The 18,945-nt window shown below is 39.5% G+C and overlaps 1 protein-coding gene across 1 annotated transcript in view; it reads right to left on the bottom strand.

Moving 5' to 3' along the window:
- Positions 1–18,945, bottom strand: part of LOC122802429 (b(0,+)-type amino acid transporter 1-like) — a 251,378-nt gene that overhangs the window by 180,247 nt on the left and 52,186 nt on the right. Inside the window, exon 2 of the mRNA XM_044072078.1 lies at positions 12,178–12,311. Coding sequence (XP_043928013.1) covers positions 12,178–12,311 — 134 coding nt within the window. The remainder of the gene's footprint in view (positions 1–12,177; positions 12,312–18,945) is intronic.

The following is an 18,945-nucleotide window of genomic DNA, read 5'->3' as shown; positions in this document are numbered from 1 at the left end:
TCCAGCTCTATTCAGTTGCATACCATCTGCTCAGAGGTGACATGTGCCTGACATACAAGGCCATGTCCAACCCGGAATTAATGGACATGCTCCACCTCAAAAAATCCAAATCCACCAAAACCACTAGAGCAAGCTAGCAAGCTAAACCTTAGCACGGATATAAATAGGACGTGCTGGAGGGATAGATTTATCACTCAGAGACTCCCTATGCTGTGGAATAAAATCCTGGTCCATGTGAGGCAGAGCACCTCGCTGGCTCTGTTCAAGAGAAATCTTGACCTGTGGATGGGAGATCGTAGGTTTATCCCGGGAATCATCTCTGTGTCACTGCTGGACAGAGGCACAACAAACTAATGGGCACAGTATTTTTTCATATAAGGGGTGGCGTAAGCCACAAAAATTTGGGCTAGGCTTATAAATGCCTTAGGGCAGATAGCCTAGTATAAACCTATGAACCTATGAACCTATGAAAGCGCGCGTGTGTGTATGCATTTAAACACAGTTAAGCACTTCTGATTTCCTTTTCTTAGTGTTCTTAATGCAAGGGCACATAGTAAATGTATGTTAAAGTAAATACAGCTGTATATTATGGTTGCTCTCTTACAATGTAAGGACTGACTCAAAGTCAGTGGTAATCTCTTACAATGGATCTGCATGTGCCAGATATGCATCCCCCTCTGGAAGGATGTCCCACAAAGCATAAAAGACCTTTTTTATGAACAGTATCAGTGCACCTTGTTGATAGGGTTGCCACCTGACTCTCTTTCTGCAGTTCTGGCCTGTGTGTGTGTGTGGAGGGGGGCTTGAAAATGGTAAATGCATTTATACTTTACAAGAAAAAATATTTACTGACTTTTCTCTAAATGTCACAGAAATCTTTGCTACTACTCAAGTTATCTTAACACAAACTATTATAAATAACATTTAAAGCTTAGAATTTCAATACTGTGCTGCTGCTTATGTAAATTTGTCAGAAGAGTTGACAATTGCCTTTAAACCTCTGACTAATCTAATTGCTTTGTTTTGCTATGAAAGGAGTGTTAAGTTTTTCTCTCCTCTGCAATAAAAACAGTGGAAACAATTCCACAGCTTTCTGTCTTTTTTTATATCAGCTGCTGTGTTCCTGACAGCAGGATTAATTGCCCATCTAAGATTGACAGCATTACCTGACAGGGTAAACTACAGATTTAACTGTGTCTATGATATGTCATGCAGGTGGAGACTAACTTCTCTGCAAAGTATGTGAAAAGTTGAGTTTAAAAAAAGTAGGTGGGCTTTCCCTTCCTTTGACTCCAATGCAAGGAAATAAAAGTTTTAAAAACTACAAGCAGGTTTCTGGTACATACATAATGCTGGAACCATATTGTAGGGAGAAAAGAAACTCAATGATTGAGTTAAACTGTATGAGAGGGTGGAGTGTTCCTTTAAGGTATTGGGACCAAACTAAAGTATGTTTTTTGTGGGGATGAGTGGAGCTTGTGCAAGATTCTAATAACATGGTCAGTGTGAAGAAAGAAAACATACCACAAAAATTGTAGGCGTTAAGTGTATAAAATGCAATGAATTTGGACATTTTTGATTTGACTGTCCTGTACTAGAAAAGGAAAGGTTAGAAGAAGAAGAGAATATTTTAGAAGAAAGACAATCAGATGGTAACATAACTGAAGACATTGGTGAAGAACGTATTATGTGGGCGATAATTAGAGAAAGAAATGTAAATCATGTGGAGAAGGATGATGGAAATGTGGTAGGAAATATATTGCAATGAAGGTATTACAGTGCAAAATAAAAAGAGATATGCAGCACTAGGATGTGAAGAAGGGGGAGACAGAATGTGAAACAGAAGACCAAGTAAATGATGATATGTCAGTTCGAGAGCGGGAACTGAGAAGAAACAGACAGATCCATCCATCTGTCCATCCATCCATCCACAATCTCTTTTTCCCATTTTTGCACATGTGATCGGGGTGTCACTACAACAGTGACAATCATATAGGGACAAAGTTGTTTACATCACCAGGTAGTTAGCTTTACTGCAGTAGTTCTTCCACACCACACACTCGCACGCACACTCACACCTATAGCCAGTTTAGTGACTAATCCACCTACCGCATGTTTTTTGAATGTGGGTGGAAACCGGTGCACCTGAAGAAAGTCCACACAAACACAGGGAGGACATGCAGACTCCTCACAGAAGGCATCCCAACCGAGAAAGAAGGAAATTCACCCTGGGGATCACGTCAGTCGCCCTGCTAGACAGGGGTCCAGGGAAGTAAATAGTGTGGGAAGAAATAGCCAGGGAATTGTTATGGCTAGGCTTGTATAGGCCCTAGGGCTGATAGCCTAGTACCAACCTATGAACCTATAAGAAACTTGAAATAAAAAAAATAGTTAGAAAGGAAAGAGATGACTTAGGAATCGTGTCTCTAAATGTAAACATCATTCAAAATTATATTAAAGATGTGGTTGTGACTAAACAGTGTCAAAGCTGTGTAAAAATAAGGTATGGATATTAAATGTTTGTTAGATGTGAGATGTGTAAAGGAAGAATAAAGCAAAATAACTGAAGCAGTACGGGATAAAAAGATTATATGGTCATTGGGGAGTGACGTGTGCACAGAAATAGTTTTTTTTTTTTTTTTTTTTTTTTAAGAGAAGCAAGAAAGATACTGGATGTGAAAGTAGTAGTTCCTAGAATACTAGTTGTGTGTGATATAAGGAAAAGGAAAAATCTGTAAGGATAACTGCAATTTACATACAAATAAATACGACTAAACTGAAAAAGATGTTTGAAGAACTTACACACTTTGTCCTGTTAAATATATCAGTGGTTATGGTGGGAGATTTTAACTGCAATTTGAGAAATGGGAGAGGAAATAACACAGGGATATTAAAGTAACAAGGTAAGTTATTAGACATTGAGGGTTAAAAACAGGAAAAATAGAGACTATCCATATAAATGGGAACTTTTAATACTGAAATAGATTATGTAGTATATTCAAAAGATACAAAAGAAATAATAGGTGAGGTAGAAATGACAAAGTTTTCATATCACAGACCAGTATGGGCTAGAATAAAGGAAGACAAAAAGAAAAAAGAAAAATAAAAAAGAAAGAAATAAGGGATGACACAGAAGTAATAAAACAAGGGAAATAAATAAAAAGATTGACTGGAGAGAATGCTAAAACAGATGCAATAAAAATAAAGTATAATATTTTATGGTAGCAGCATATAACAGTAAGAGTACAGTATGAAAACTGGATAGTTTGATGGAATGCTTATAAAAAACACAAGAAAATATTGCTGATTGTAGATAAAAGAATGAAACAAAGGAATATGAGCGTATAGAATGAAATTATAAAAACACATGACAAAGAAATACAAAAATGTGGAGAAAGAATAACAAAACAGGAAAAGAGTTTATGAAAAATGGAGAAAATGTTAGAATATGTTGTTTGACAATGATTTTTTAAAAGGAAAAAGCGGAAGTTTCACCATCTTGGAAAAGAGTTAAAAATAAGAGAAGGAAGCTAGAAACAATGTTTGATGAATAAGGAAATGTTAGATGTAAGCACAGAAAAATAAAGGACATTGTAGATAAGATTCTGGGTAGAATGCATAAAAAAGTAGCACAAAAAGTATGGCTTGTACAAAACTGAAAACATTAAAAATTCTCTAGAAAAGGAGATTGCTAAGACAGAAATGGAAGACAATAAAAGAAGAAAGGGAATAATGGACTGACTTATTAACATTATAAAGGGATGAATGGAAATGTAAAATTAATATTATGTAGAAAATTAAATGAATGGATAGAGAAGGCAAGAGGAGGGCATTTCTGGTGGAGTAATTAAGTTTATATTAAAAAATGAAGAAAGAAAATATTTAAAAAATTGGAGACTGATAACACTGAAAAATACAGATGATATTTTTATGAAAATAATACAAAAAAGACGCAGAAGGTTTTGGATGAAATTATAGGAAATAGGGTTTCAGAATCAAGGGAAAGTTATGAAGGAAATGTTAATAGTAAAAGAAGTAAAAAAATATGCTTTTGAAAGAAAATAAGTAAGTAAGGTTAGTAACATGGAACGTGGCAAAGGCTTTTGATAAGGTTATCATAAAACAATGCAGAAAATTCTAGAGAGGTATGGGATAAGAGAAAAGTCTTAATTTTATAAAAATATGCTATGTAATGTCATGGGTGAATGTTATGGTAAACAGATGGATGGGAGGAAAGATAAAAGTTTAGGAATGGAGTTAAACAAGGATGTCCATTAGATATGTGTCTGTACTGAAAATCAGTGCAATAATTCAAAAGTGTATGTGTGAAATGAAAGAAGCAAAATGGGAGATGAGAAAATGAGTTATAATACAGATTTGTCTATCATATGCAGATGATTTAGTGGTCATGGCTGAAATGAGATTTGGATAAGTGAAGTGGTGGTATGAATGGAGGAATTAATAAAGAAAGATGGGTTACACTTAAATACGGCAAAAAAGCAAAGATGTTGGTGAAACTAAGGAAACAAGTGGAATATATTGAACTATGAAGGAAATAAGTATAGCAATAGAAATTTAGAGAGTATGAAAATGTAATAGAACAGTGGAAAAGAATTCTGGAAGAAATAAAAAAATATATATCATGGTGGAGAATTTTTTATTTAGGAAGTGTATACATAGATTGTTTAATGAAATCTTGGAAAGTGAGAAGATGCCTGTGGAATGGAGTAAAAGTGTTTTGGTACCGATTTTTAAGAATAAGGGTGATGTGCAGAGCTGTAGTAACTACAGAGGGATTAAACTGATCAGTCACAGCATGAAGTTATGGGAAAGAGTAGTGGAAGCAAGGTTAAGAAGGGACGTGATGATTAGTGATCAGCAGTATGGATTCATGCCAGGAAAGAGCACTACAGATGCGCTCTTTGCTCTGAGAGTGTTGATGGAGAAGTACAGAGAATGTCAGAAGGAGTTGCATTGTGTTTTTGTAGACTTAGAGAAAGCATATGACAGGGTGCCTAGAGAAGAGTTGTGGTATTGTATGAGGAAGTCAGGAGTGTCAAAAAAGTATGTAAGAGTGGTACAGGATATGTACAAGGGTAGTGTGACAGCGGTGAGGTCTGCGGTGGGAGTGACGGATGCATTTAAGGTGGAGGTGGGGTTACATCAAGGATCAGCTCTGAGCCCTTTCTTATTTGCAATGGAGATGGACAGATTGACAGACGAGATCAGACAGGAGTCCCCGTGGACTTTGATGTTTGCAGATGACATTGTGATCTGTAGTGAGAGTAGGGAACAGGTGGAGGAGACCCTGGAGAGATGGAGATATGCTCTAGAGAGAAGAGAATGAAGGTCAGCAGGACTAAGACAGAATATATGTGTGTGAATGAGAGGGAGGATAGAGGAATGGTGAGGATGCAAGGAGTAGAGGTGGCAGAGGTGGATGAGTTTAAATACTTGGGGTCAATAGTTCAGAGTAACGGTGAGTGTGGAAGAGAGGTGAAGAAGAGAGTACAGGCAGGATGGAGTGGGTGAAGAAGAGTATCAGGAGTGATTTGTGACAGACGAGTACCTGTAAGAATGAAAGGGAAGGTCTACAAGAGGGTAGTGAGACCAGCTATGTTATATGGGTTGGAGACAGTGGCATAGACAAAAAGGCAGGAGTTTGAGCTGGAAGTGGCAGAATTAAAGATGTTAAGATTTGCACTGGGCGTGACGAGAGTGGACAGGATTAGGAATAAGTATATTAGAGGGTCAGCCCAGATTGGAAGGTTTGGAGATAAAGCCAGAGAGGCACGATTACATTGGTTTGGACATGTGCTGAGGAGGGATGCTGAGTATATTGGGAAAAGATGCTAAGGATGAAACTACCAGGTAACAGGAAAAGAGGAAGGCCTAAGATAAGGTTTATGGATGTGGTGAGAGAGGACCTGCAGATGGTTGGTGTGACACAGCAAGATGCAGAGGACAGGAAGAAATGGAAACAGGTGATCTGCTGTGGCGACCCCTAATGGGAACAGCCAAAAGAAGATGATGATAAATTTCCAGCAAAAAGCTGCGGTGGTGCAGCAGTAGCGTTGTCGCCTCATAGAGGTTCTCCCATTCGATTCTCGGCTGGAGGGCCTTCTGTGTGCAGTCTGCATGTCCTACCCGTGGTCAAGTGGCGTTCAAAAGACATGTATGAATGGGCATGCCTTCGTTGAAGGTTGGGCGTCGGGCTGGCACCTCGGCACCATAAAAATCGACTGCCAATCATTAGCAGACCGGAGTTCCACTGTGGCGACCCCTAACCAGGAAAAGCCGAAAGAAAAACAACAACATATGTTTCCAGCAAAAATGTTGAAAGAGATGTTGGATATGTTAATTTTATGGGGGAATCAAGATTGAATCCATGGGAAAAAGTAATATAAAATATAAAAGAAGGAAGTTTGTATCTAAAAAAATCCTATAATTTACTTAGCATATATGAATAGGGAGTAGTTTATTTGAAGCAGTGTAGTTCCTATCCAGCTTTTTATGTTGTCAAAACAGTGAAGGCTTTAAAACAAGAATATACCAACATGTATATGTGATTAACAAAAGTGACGCTAACAGCACATTGGACAAGCATTCTGAGAAGTGTCAGAATGTTAAGAAATGTATATTTTTCATTTTGGAAAAGGTCCCCCAGTTTGATAGAGGTGGCAATTGGAATGTGTATGCTGAGAAACAAGAACTGCACTGGCAGGTAACGATGCCACAAATCCCCCGGGCATCAATGACAGGGTATCTATTAACAGTTTGCTGTTAATACAAAGGATGCATATCCAGTACAGATGTCTGTGCTGAACATCACAATTAATAGAGAATGTATCAGTTATTGTATATTTAAGAACAAGTTCAGTTATTATGTATTTAAAATTGTGAACATTTTTATTGTTGCATTGTTTTTAATGAGGTATGATTTTGAAGTATTAATTTTAAAGAAGTTTCTGTTCAATTTTTTTTGATTGATTTGCAGCACCTTTACTGTGTATTAAAAATTATGGCTTGGTAATTTTTCTTGAAGCCACAAGATGGCAGTGTTGTATTTAATTTATTATGCACGAGGAAGGTTTTTATCTGATGGAGTTCATGGTACAAGGTAGTGGATAAATGCATTCATTAAAACGTATTGCAAGCTTTCCTGGCATCTGCAAGTTTGTTAGGCTTTGATTGTTACAAATTTTTTGTTTGTTATTTTTTTGTTTTGTTTTTTTTTTTTTTCAAATGACAAGCTATCAAAATAATTGTTTTTGTGCAGAGTATATTTTAATGTTTTGAAAAAATGGAAAGAAATGACAAGGTATATGTTATGAATATGAATACAGAAATGAAGTAAAGAAGTGTAAATGAGGAAAGATGTAAATAAAGCAACCCCTACTTGTTTGACAAGTGCCACTGTATCTTTTCCATACACTGAGCTACCGTCATCTTGATTAGGGAGGACCTTGGTTTAATGTCTCATCTGAAAGATGGCGCACTCAGGAGTGCAACATCTCACTTATGTTGCACTGCAGTCTCAGTAGTAGAAAGGACTCCATATTAGAAAAGTAATCTGACCACCTATAGCACTTAGAAGCAATGGTGCAAATATTCTGTACTTGTGTTTGTATTATGCTGATTTTCTATGTTCCTCTGTTTAAAACCTGCCTCAACACATGTATACTGTATTGTAACTTATTTTGGTACCTGGGGCATGACTGAAAAGGGTTCCTAGACCAGCTCAAGAAAGACTAATACATCTATATAGCTCTCTCTCTCTCTCTCTCTCTCTGTATATACAGTCTAATTTGTCTTAGGTGAACATCTGTTTAATCAACTGCATTTGGTTGACTAAACAAGTGGTCGACAGGTGTGCAAGTTCAACAATCCCCGGTTAGGAGAATATTCCTTTTCCTCAGTGATTGTGCAGTCTCAAAGTTAGTATATATAATTAGCAGGAGGGGCATGGGTGGGCTCTCCCCCTGAAAAAACAATGCTATTTATTTTTAATTTTGTACAAATAACTGGCATGTGCCAAGGTTCTTTCTCAGTCCATCCACAGCAGCGTGTCGATGTTCTGTTTGTTGACCTTTTGCAGTGGATATTGTCTTAGGTGAACATCTGTTTAATCAACTGCATTTGGTTGACTAAACAAGTGGTCGACAGGTGTGCAAGTTCAACAATCCCCGGTTAGGAGAATATTCCTTTTCCTCAGTGATTGTGCAGTCTCAAAGTTAGTATATATAATTAGCAGGAGGGGCATGGGTGGGCTCGCCCCCTGAAAAAACAATGCTATTTATTTTTAGTTTTGTACAAATAACTCGCATGTGCCAAGGTTCTTTCTCAGTCCATCCACAGCAGCGTGTCGATGTTCTGTTTGTTGACCTTTTGCAGTGGATATTGTCTTAGGTGAACATCTGTTTAATCAACTGCATTTGGTTGACTAAACAAGTGGTCGACAGGTGTGCAAGTTCAACAATCCCCGGTTAGGAGAATATTCCTTTTCCTCAGTGATTGTGCAGTCTCAAAGTTAGTATATATAATTAGCAGGAGGGGCATGGGTGGGCTCGCCCCCTGAAAAAACAATGCTATTTATTTTTAGTTTTGTACAAATAACTGGCATGTGCCAAGGTTCTTTCTCAGTCCATCCACAGCAGCGTGTCGATGTTCTGTTTGTTGACATTTTGCAGTGGATATTTCTGCGGTTGATGTACAGGTTACTTGATTAAAGTAAGAAGACCCAGAAAATTTAAATGAATGAACTCTCAGAACAACATATTTCACCTCCAGGAAACTAACCACTCAGTTAAGGTTGGAATAAATGTAGTAGTCAAATCCAGAAAAAGAAAAAAAATCCTTCCAAACCATCGCTGTGATAAACTATACAAAAAACAATTTTATTGGAATGAAAGGTTAGCGGTTTTGCAGAGTAGCCTCTGCTTCATCAGACCACAGCAGCAAACATTATCACACAACTCAGCTTAGCTTGGATTCAGCCCCTCCAACAGCTAAAACAATGTATTTTGTGAAAACATCTGGACAAAATATAGCAAAGCTTGCAAAATATATCATAACAACAAACTATTATGTGTGTGGATAAAAATGTACAATCAGAAGTAAAAGGTTGCACAAGGCTAAACTGTTTGTTCTGGATTAAATCTGCCCTACAAAGTAATTCTAAACAAGAAATTTGCAATGCACTGACTGGAATGTGATGTTATTTCCCTTTAGTCTGTAATCCATCTTTAGTTATGGCTTATCCTCAGTGTCTCCATGTCTCACATTAGCGATTACTGGTTGATCCAATCCATCTGCATTTGTAAGTCATTGCTTTTGCACAGCATTGCAGGTAGAACTGCACTCAGAGAACAAAGAGGATAGTATTTTCCCTGATACTCCCACGTTGTACCCCCATATTTATATTGTAACTTTGAGTTGCCATATTTCAGAGAAAGGGGATGCCCAAAATGTGACAAATTCAGTTTGAAGTGGGTGGTTCAAGAAATGCTGCTTTGTCAAGCCCTGCCTAGAGGAATCCACTGTATCCCCACGTTTACGATGTCCAGCTTTATGTGCATTTGTAAACCTCCGCAGCCTGTACTGCATCTTCATGGTCAATTTCAGCTTGCACTGAACAGTTTATTTACTCTGCTTACATGGTTTTGTCATGGAGTTAACTGACAACTATGTCCAACTTTCATATGGTACAATATTGTTCAGTAATGCCTGGTTGTTCCCTGCCAAAGCAAACACTTCAACACTGGTCTGGGCCCTAAGTCTCATATCTGAGGTCATTTCTCTATTTTCTTTAAAACCGAGACTCATATATGCAAGCCTCCATATATTTGAAGTTCTTCATATGTATATGCATATTATATCACATTTATTCTTTTATATGTTGGACTTTCATGTTAAGGATTTTTTGTTAAGAGTCTTACTTCTCACAGGAGGGTATAAGCTGGTTCTCTTGTTAATTTTCTTTGGTTTTGCATTCTATGACTATCTGACATGAATGGGATGTAAAGTAAGCTATTACACCATAAGAACGTATATGTAACTTATCCCCGCCAGTGAATGTCCAGAAGTCTGTACTCTAACTCCCAATGGCTTCAAGCTGCATCCTGAACCTCTTTAACAAAATCAAGTTATAGCCTCATAGTTCAGAAAAGGCACGTACCTCTAGAATCATAAAAGTTACCAATGAAGTATAAAAAACAAAGTATTCAGCACAAATAAATCTTTACAGCAGTAGCATTCAGTATATTCTAGGTTTGAAATATGATTTTATATGGCAAAATAAACGTTGATAAACATACTAAATATTAATGTTTATAATAATATGTAAACGTTGTATACTCCTCAGTAACTACTAAGGTTTGAGCTGCAGATATACTGTCTACAGTATTTTGTTCATCCATTGTGAGATTTCATATGAGGGTAAGCAGTTCTGTCCTTGTTGCCTGGTTGCTAAGATATTTCTAGAAATTTGAAAATTATAAATATAAATAAATAGTATACAAACAGTATTTAATATCACCTGAGCTGCACTAGACAGATGTCAAGTATTTGTGGTGCCTTCATATAAGCTTCAAGATGAAGTCTTTCAATAGCTTATTCATAGCATGGTTTTGAAGTTATTAATGTAAATATGAACAAGGCAATATCTGGCACCTAGAGGCTTCAAAATGATGATCCTGCAGAAATGCCTGGAGTTTAATGAGTTAAATATGCATATTATTTTATATATATATATATATATATATATATATATATATATATATATATGGTTCTACCTTACATAGTCGACAGTGCAGAACACCGACAACGCAATCATCGACACCACATAATCGACAGTGCATAAACACGACACCTCACATGCCCGACAACGAAATAACCGACGGTTCACAAACACGAAACCTCATACGCTGCACATACCACAATAACAACAATCAACAAACAAAACACATCCCTGTCCAAAACCACACACACAACACAAGCACACTAAAATCCTTACAAACCCACACTAAACCTCACATACACAACTATCTACAACCCTAACCCAAACCCTAACCCTAAGGTCCGTCACTATCGCACACTCAGCTAACCCGCGCCCTAACCCTAACTCACTTAACCCACCCCTAACCCAAAGACTTTCACTACCGCACACTTACCTAACCCGCACCCTATCTCACTTAACCGCCCTAACCCAAAGACTTTCACTACCAAGACATTTACCTAACCCGCCCTAACCCTAACTCACTTAACCCACCCCTATCCCCACAGACCGTCAATATCCACACTTACCTTACTCGCACCCTAACGTCCGTCACTACCGCATACTTACACAGCCTTTTCTCATGTCTGTATCCTCGGCATCGGTGTTTTCATCCGTCGGTCTTCTGCATTTTCGATCTTCTGGCAATCGCGATTGCATTGTCGATGTTCTGCACTGTCGACTATGTAAGGTAGAACCATATATATATATATATATATATATATATATATATATATATATATATATATATAATATGTAGGTTTGCAATCAAAATATCGAAGGCTCATTTTTGAGGAGCGTTTGGCTGAAAGTAAATTTTCAAAGTGTCACAATGCCGAACTGGAATAATATAAAATCATAATAATGAAAGTAAAGCTTGATTCATTATTGAGTTTGGCATTATGAATGGAGATTGCGGTACAGTGAGGATAAGGGAATTTACCCTTTTCCTCACTGTAATGCAATCTCAGAGTTGGTATATATAGTTTGCAGGGAGTGTGGGGGGGTTGCACGGGGGCTAAAACATAAATGGACATACGGACTTTTGAAACCGAAAGTCTGGTATGTCGATTGTTGTACGTTGTGTTACTGACGTTCCATATTTGGGCTAGATGGGGGGGGGGGTTGTTTTCGACATTTAAGTTCACTGTTTTGCGTAAAAAATGTTTTTCCTTCAACATTTCGATGGTAAACCTAACATATATATATATATATATATATATATATATATATATATATATGTGTGTGTGTGTGTGTGTGTGTGTGTGTGTAAGTTTTTTTTAATGGTTTATCTGCTTAATCCTATTACCAACACAACTAATCACAAATATACAAACACAATGATCTTTAGTACATCAGCTTTCTGAGCTGAATTCTTATATAATAATTTAGTTACATCTTACCCCCATGTAACAGCCACGGCCTCTGATGACAAGAGTTCAACAGGAGTCATTGCTGCGAAGTAGCTCACATTTACCAACACATATAAGATGGTTACTAGAGGAACTGCTATCATTAAAGCCCTTGGAAGGTTCACCTAAAACAGAAATTGACAAAAACAGTTAATATAACTTATTTACATATGTAGTTTATTTCAGTGGAATAATGTGATATACAGGGGCTTAAGGCAAATTATATACTCAGACTATTACAGGGAAATTTGGCATATTCCAAAATAATTCATAAATCAGGATGCCTTCAAATAGATAAGATACTATGTAGCTTTTTATGTACATTGTGACAGAACATGGCCCACGCATTATCAGGGAACTAATGTAACTGCCAGCTACAGCACTGATCATAGCCTGTCATAACATGAATAAGCCTCTTATTTTCAAATTTTTTTCTTATTGTAACACTTCTCTGATTGTCTTCAGAATGCATGGGCTAAATGTTGTGGCATTCCAGGGTTATCCTATTTAGATGCAATTTCTTTCCTTTCATCCGTCTGAGAGCTTTCATACGAGGCAAAGCAGTTCTGTATGTGCTACTTTGTTGCTGAGATGCTTAGAAAAACATGAAATTTACAACAATATAAATAAATATTATATGGACAACAATTGCTCTCGTTACCTGCACTGTATAGAGGTTTCCCACTGTGTAAGCATTAAGATGAAATCATTTAATATGTTCTATGTAGCATGCATTTGGAATTATTAATGTAAATATGAACAAGCAATATTTGATGCCTAGAGGTCTCAGTAGGATGTAAAGTACAGATGTGTACATTTACCATAAATGTAGATGTTCGACTGTATTCACTGTTGCAGTCATTACATCTGGGTAATCTGCTCGCAGGTTGCCCTCAGTCGGCCTGATTAACAAAGTCTTGGGTCCTGCGTCGGTTGCTGTCCCTTCTTCCATGACGTCAGGTTGTCAGGGGTATAAAACATGCAGCCGACGCCATGACATCAGTTTTTCTTGCCCCAAATGTCAGGTGCCCCCTGAATGGGGAGCAATTAAACATAAAAACACAAAGGGACACCTCCAACAAAAAAGCAAATACACCAAAATGCTTTTAAGCATAGCAAAGGAAAGTAGAGGTATAGCCAAAAGAAGTTAGGGGGCAGGAGGGGGGGTAACCAGAACTGCAACAGTGAATACACTCGAACATCTACATTTATGGTAAGTGTACACAACTATAATATGTTCTTCGTGTTTCACTGTTGCAGTCATTACATTTGGGTAGATTCCCAAAGCTATGGTTGGGAGGAGGAGTTTAGGTAGTATTAGGACCAGCTATAAGGCCCTGCAAGACTGCAGTGGCAAAGCCAGCTCTGGATTTAGAGAAAATTGGCAAATGATAATGCTTGCTGAAAGTATGTACAGAACTCCAGGTAGCAGCTTCTAGGATGTCCCTGGTAGTAACGCCTCTGAGAAAGGCTGTAGAAGTAGATGCAGCCCTGGTGGAGTGACGGCTGATTCCCTGGGGGATAGGTTTTCCATGGTGCTTATAGCAGAAATGAATGCAATGGCTTATCCATTTACAAATGGTTTGTTTTGAAATAGCCTTCCCCTCTGCCCCTGCAGCAAATGCTACCAGCAGTTTTTCAGATTTTCTTTGAGGTTTAGTCCTGTCCAAGTAGAATCTAAGTTGTCTGTGCACATCCAAGGAATGCAGAATCCATTCCCCTTTGTTTTGCGGGTTGGGAAAGAAGGTTGGCAAATGAATGGACTGATTAAGAGCCACACTGGATACCACCTTGGGCATGAAGGATGGATTGGTTCTGAGTGACACCTTGTCCGCATGAAAGATGATGAAAGGCTCCACTGCCATAAGGGCCTGTAATTCAGATACCCTTCTAGATGAAGTGATTGCTAAAAGGAAAGCTGTTTTCCAAGAAAATAATTTTAAGTCTGCAGTAGCAGCTGGCTCGAAAGGAGGTAGAGTGAGCTTCTCCAATACAAAGTTAAGGTCCCAGGCTGGGGTTGGAGCTCTCCTGGGTGGTCTCAAATTTTTGGCCCCTCTGAGGTACTGCTTGAGCAGTGGTTGAAAGAAGAGGGGAGGTTCTGTGTTATAATGAGCTGAAATGGCTGAGGTGTGGATTTTAATGGAGGAAAAAGACAGGCCCTTGTGAAGCATCTCAGTTAAGTATTGTAAAATCTGAAGTAAATTGGGTGCTGCTGTGCTCATCCCTTGAGACTGATTCCATGCACAGAATACTTTCCATTTTTCAGCATAAGATTTTCTAGAACTAGGCCTCCTTGCCTCTAAGATGACATCCATCACAGGTTTGCTGAGGGATGGTAAGGGAGAGTTTAAGTAATTAGCCAGGCTGCAAGGTTCAGTGTTGGAAGCTGAAGGTGCAGAATCTGGTTCTCTTGCTGAGACAGCAGGGAAGGAGTTTGAGGCAGGTGCCATGGAGATAACCGTGACACACTGCGCAGGAGGGGGTACCAGTGTTGGCGCAGCCAGTCTGGAGCAATCAAAATCATCCTTGGTTTGTCCTGTTTGACTTTTAATAGTACTTTGGGGAGCAGAGGCAGTGGGGGGAAGGCATAGACTGATAGGTTTTTTCCAGCTGAAGGACAGAGCATCCACTTTCCAGGCTTGTTTGTGGGGAGTCCTTGTGCAAAATTTGTCCAATTGATAGTTCTGGGGGGAGGAAAATAGGTCTGTATCTGGGCTCCCCCATTCACTTGTCAACATGTTGAAAATCCTTGGTTCCAGTTTCCACTCGTGTGGGTCCATGAGGTTTTTGCTTAGTCCATCTACCAGTGTATTTAATTTTCCTGGCAGGAATTGAGCTTGTAGGTGCACTTGGTAGCTCAAGGCTGTGTTCCACAATGCCATGGCTAGTCTGCAAAGGGGGTAAGAATGTGTACCCCCCTGCTTGTTTATGTACCACATAACCGTGGTGTTGTTTGTTTTTACCATTAGTTGTCCTGGAAGAATGTAGTCCTTGAAAACTGTCATAGCATTCTGCACAGCCAACATTTCTTTTTGCTTGATATGCAGGTGCATTTGACTTGGGTTCCATTTGCCCTGAATGCACTTCCCTGCCAGGTGAGCTCCCCATGCATAGTCTGATGCGTCTGTTGTTAGGGTTTGGGCAGCAGGGGGTGGTGTGAAAGGTAGTCCCTTCTTTTGGTGGCAGGCCTCTGCCCACCAAAGGAACTCTAGGTGTAGGCAAGGTATGATAGGAATCATTGTTTCTAGGCTGTGAGAATGTTGACTCCATAGGCTTTTTAGATACCACTATAGTTTCCTCATATGCAATCTTGCATATGGAATTAGAAGAATGCAAGAGGCCATGAACCCCAAGGCTCGCAGTATTTGTCTTGCAGATAGCAGGGTCTTTGTGGTCACTTGTTTGAAGTAGGTTGTCAAATAAATTTGATTTTCTGGCATGAGGTAAGCCATCTGGGAAGCTGTATTCAAGCTTGCTCCCAGGAATGTAATTTGCTGACAGGGTACCAGTTGTGATTTATTTTCATTTATGGTGTACCCCAGACAAGTTAGAACTCTTTTTACAAATGCCAGATGATTCAAAAGTATGTCCTGGCTTTCTGCTTGAATTAGACAATGGTCCAGGTATGGGTATATTTGAATACTTCTTTGCCTGAAAAATGCAATAACTGGAGCTAGGCACTTTGTGAATACCCTGGGTGCAGTAGATAAGCCAAAGGGCAGTGCAGAGAACTGATAGTGCGTGTAGCCTGTTTTGAAGCATAGGTATCTTCTGCAAGATTCCATGATTGGGATGTGCAGGTATGCTTCTTTTTAAATCTAGTGCTGCCAACCAGGCATCTTTGCCTAGCATATGAAGTAATTGGTGAAGAGTCAGCATCTTGAATTTTGGAATCTCCAGAAAGGAATTTAGAGTAGACAGGTCCAGGATCGGACGCCATGATTTGTCTTTTCTGGGAACCAGGAAAAGTCTGGAGTAGAAACCTTATACCTTTTCCTCTTCTGGTACCAGTTGAATAGCCCCCATGCTTAAGAATAGCCCCCATGCTTAAGAGGGAAAGTACTTGTTTTTGAGCCACTGCCCATTGATTTGGGGGTAGGTCCGCCCACCCGCTTGGCATTGGCAACGTGTGAAAGTGAAATCTGTATCCCTGGGACACTATTTAAAACCCATTTGTCCTGGGTAATGAGTTCCCAGTTCTTTGCATGAAGAGCAATCTTTCCCCCCAAAGGGGCAGCCAAAAGATAAGTGCTTGGAAATTTTAAAAGGAAGTCATTGAGACAGTTTACCATAGGGGGTGTCTTGTTATTCCCAGACTTGGAAGTGGGCCCCCCCCCCCACTGCTTAGTTCTGTGAGTCCCCTGGGACTGAAACCTGGGGTTTTTGCTGTGTCTGGGTTTGGCTTGAGAAGACCTGGAAGGAGCTGGAAAGGACCAATTCTTAGAAGGCCAGTGCCTAATCTAGAAGGCTGAACTTGTAAAAAAATCTTTAACAGTTTGCATAGATTTAGCTTTATCTTCCATCTTTTTAAGAACTTCTTCAGCCTTGTTATCAAACAGGCAGTCCTGATTTAAAGGAGCATCCAACAGTTTAGCTTTCACATGATCAGGTAAAGATTGCTCCTTAAGCCAAGCATGCCTTCTAAGCACAGACCCAGTAACCGCAACCCTGCAAGTGGCTTCTAAAGAATGAAAACCACATTGCAAAGTATGTTTTCCAATTTGTTCAGCAGAATGCATTGTTTTCTGTTTAAGCAGTCCAATAACATGTTGCTGATATTTTAACATATGAAACTGGCAGTTTAAAGCCCTAATGGCCAAGGTTGCAGAAGTGTAAACCTTCTTACCCCATCTATCCAGTGTCCTGGAGTCTCTATCAGAAGGGGTAGGATTTTTATCAGTAGAAGCCTTAATACCCTTGGGCCCCATGTGAAATAGTCTCTGGATCTGCAATAGGATTTTTGAAAATGAACTTGTGGGACTCAGGGACCCTGTAGTATCTGTCAGGTTTACTGGGAGCAGGAGTCAGGGAATCAGACGCCAAACTGGATTCCAAGAAAGCATCATCAACAATGTCTAGTACAGGAGGAATAGCCAAAGGCCTATGCTGAGGTATGAGAAGGAAATCCCTAAGCCTCTTTTTTGAATCAGAAAAATCCTGGCTTTCCCAGTGGAAATGCTCCCTTAGAGTATGTAAGGTTTCCCCAAAAGAAAAATCATCAGGAAAGGAAGCAGAGGAAATAGAGTCCTCTGCATCAGAATCTTCATAAGTAGGTAAGGACAAATCCAGGTCATCAGAAGAGTCAGAAAAAACAGAATCCTGATCAGTAGAGTCATAATCAAGCTCAGCCCTAGGCCTCTTGGGGGGGAGGGTTGTCTACCCCTGATTAGAGTTATTAAATCTTCAGCCATTTTTATCATTTGTTTTTTAGGAATAGAGGCTTGAGCATGAGGCCTGGGTGTAAATTTTCTAGACATGGATCAAGATTTAGGCCCAAGTAATGAAGGAGGCATTGATTTAATATGCAAGTCCTTAGGCCTGAATACACTCTCAGAAGCCGGTGCCTGCACAGTGACTCTGGACCCATCCAAGGAAGAGACATCCGTGGATTCCATAGTTGAAGTATATCGCGGCATACCGGACTCCGAATGTGTCTCAGTAGTGGCCTGCGAATCAGAAGTAGCGGGTATCAGGGGCTGCAAAAGCGCCTCACTGAGTACCAGCGAACTGGTGACTGGCTTAGGAGAAGCGTCGCCAGCAGTTTTGGATCTCAATGGCCTGTCTCTGTCTTTATCTTTGCGTTTTTTCGGAATCCCGGTAGTCGGATGACTAGCCGATGACATTTCTGGATAATTAAACTGAGGACCGAAATATTTAGAAGCAAAATTATACCAATGATGGATAGTGTGCTGATTAAATAAAGCACAAAACCGACAGCAAGGTATGTCGTGGTCAGGGCCTAGGCAAGGAATACAGTATGAATGAAAATCTTTATGAGGCATTTGCTTTCCACAAGTAATGCAATTATTAACTTTTACTGACATCGGAAAGGAGCAAGAAAAAGTTTCCCCAACGGGGTACTTAGCTTTTAGTTGAAGACTTCAGTTCTGAAACTCGAAAACAAAAATTTCAGGAGTCGGCCATCCAGCACTTGTGAACTGCTTCTGCTTCAGGCACCACACGGCAAGAAAGACTGATGTAATGGCATCGGCTGCATGTTTTATACCCCTGATGACCTGATGTCATGGAAGAAGGGACAGCAACCAAAGCAGGAGCCAAGACTTTGTTAATCAGGCTGACTGAGGGCAACCTGCAGGCAGATTACCCAAATGTAATGACTGCAACAGTGAAACATGAAGACCATCTGCACAAACAGCTAGAGGTTAAACTCACAAACAAGACCATTCATACTTATCTCAGCCAAGTTTGTTTATTAACCACAGACACTTTAGAGCTGGTGCATACAGAAACAAGCTTTTAGACACCAACAGTGCATAAAACTATTCTCCTACAAAGCTGTGAGGGGGTGCTAGTCTGCCTTCATTGTAACTCTGCATCTCTGGTATCAGGATATCTGTTCACCTTGGTCTGCTTGGAAGCCTGACAAAATGTCCTGCTTATGCTTGCCTTCATACTGGAATACCCTAAAGTTCAGTGGTGTGGTTATCCCTACTTTCCTGGACCAAACCCCACTAGTACTATTAAAACCCATGGCAGCAGCACAAGGAGAAAGGGGAGGAAAAAAGGTACCCCTGGGCA

The sequence above is a fragment of the Protopterus annectens genome, chromosome 1.part0 (genome assembly GCF_019279795.1).
Source record: "Protopterus annectens isolate FY-2018-M chromosome 1.part0, PAN1.0, whole genome shotgun sequence".
Taxonomy (NCBI): domain Eukaryota; kingdom Metazoa; phylum Chordata; order Ceratodontiformes; family Protopteridae; genus Protopterus; species Protopterus annectens.
This window is presented reverse-complemented; position numbering and strand designations above follow the sequence as displayed.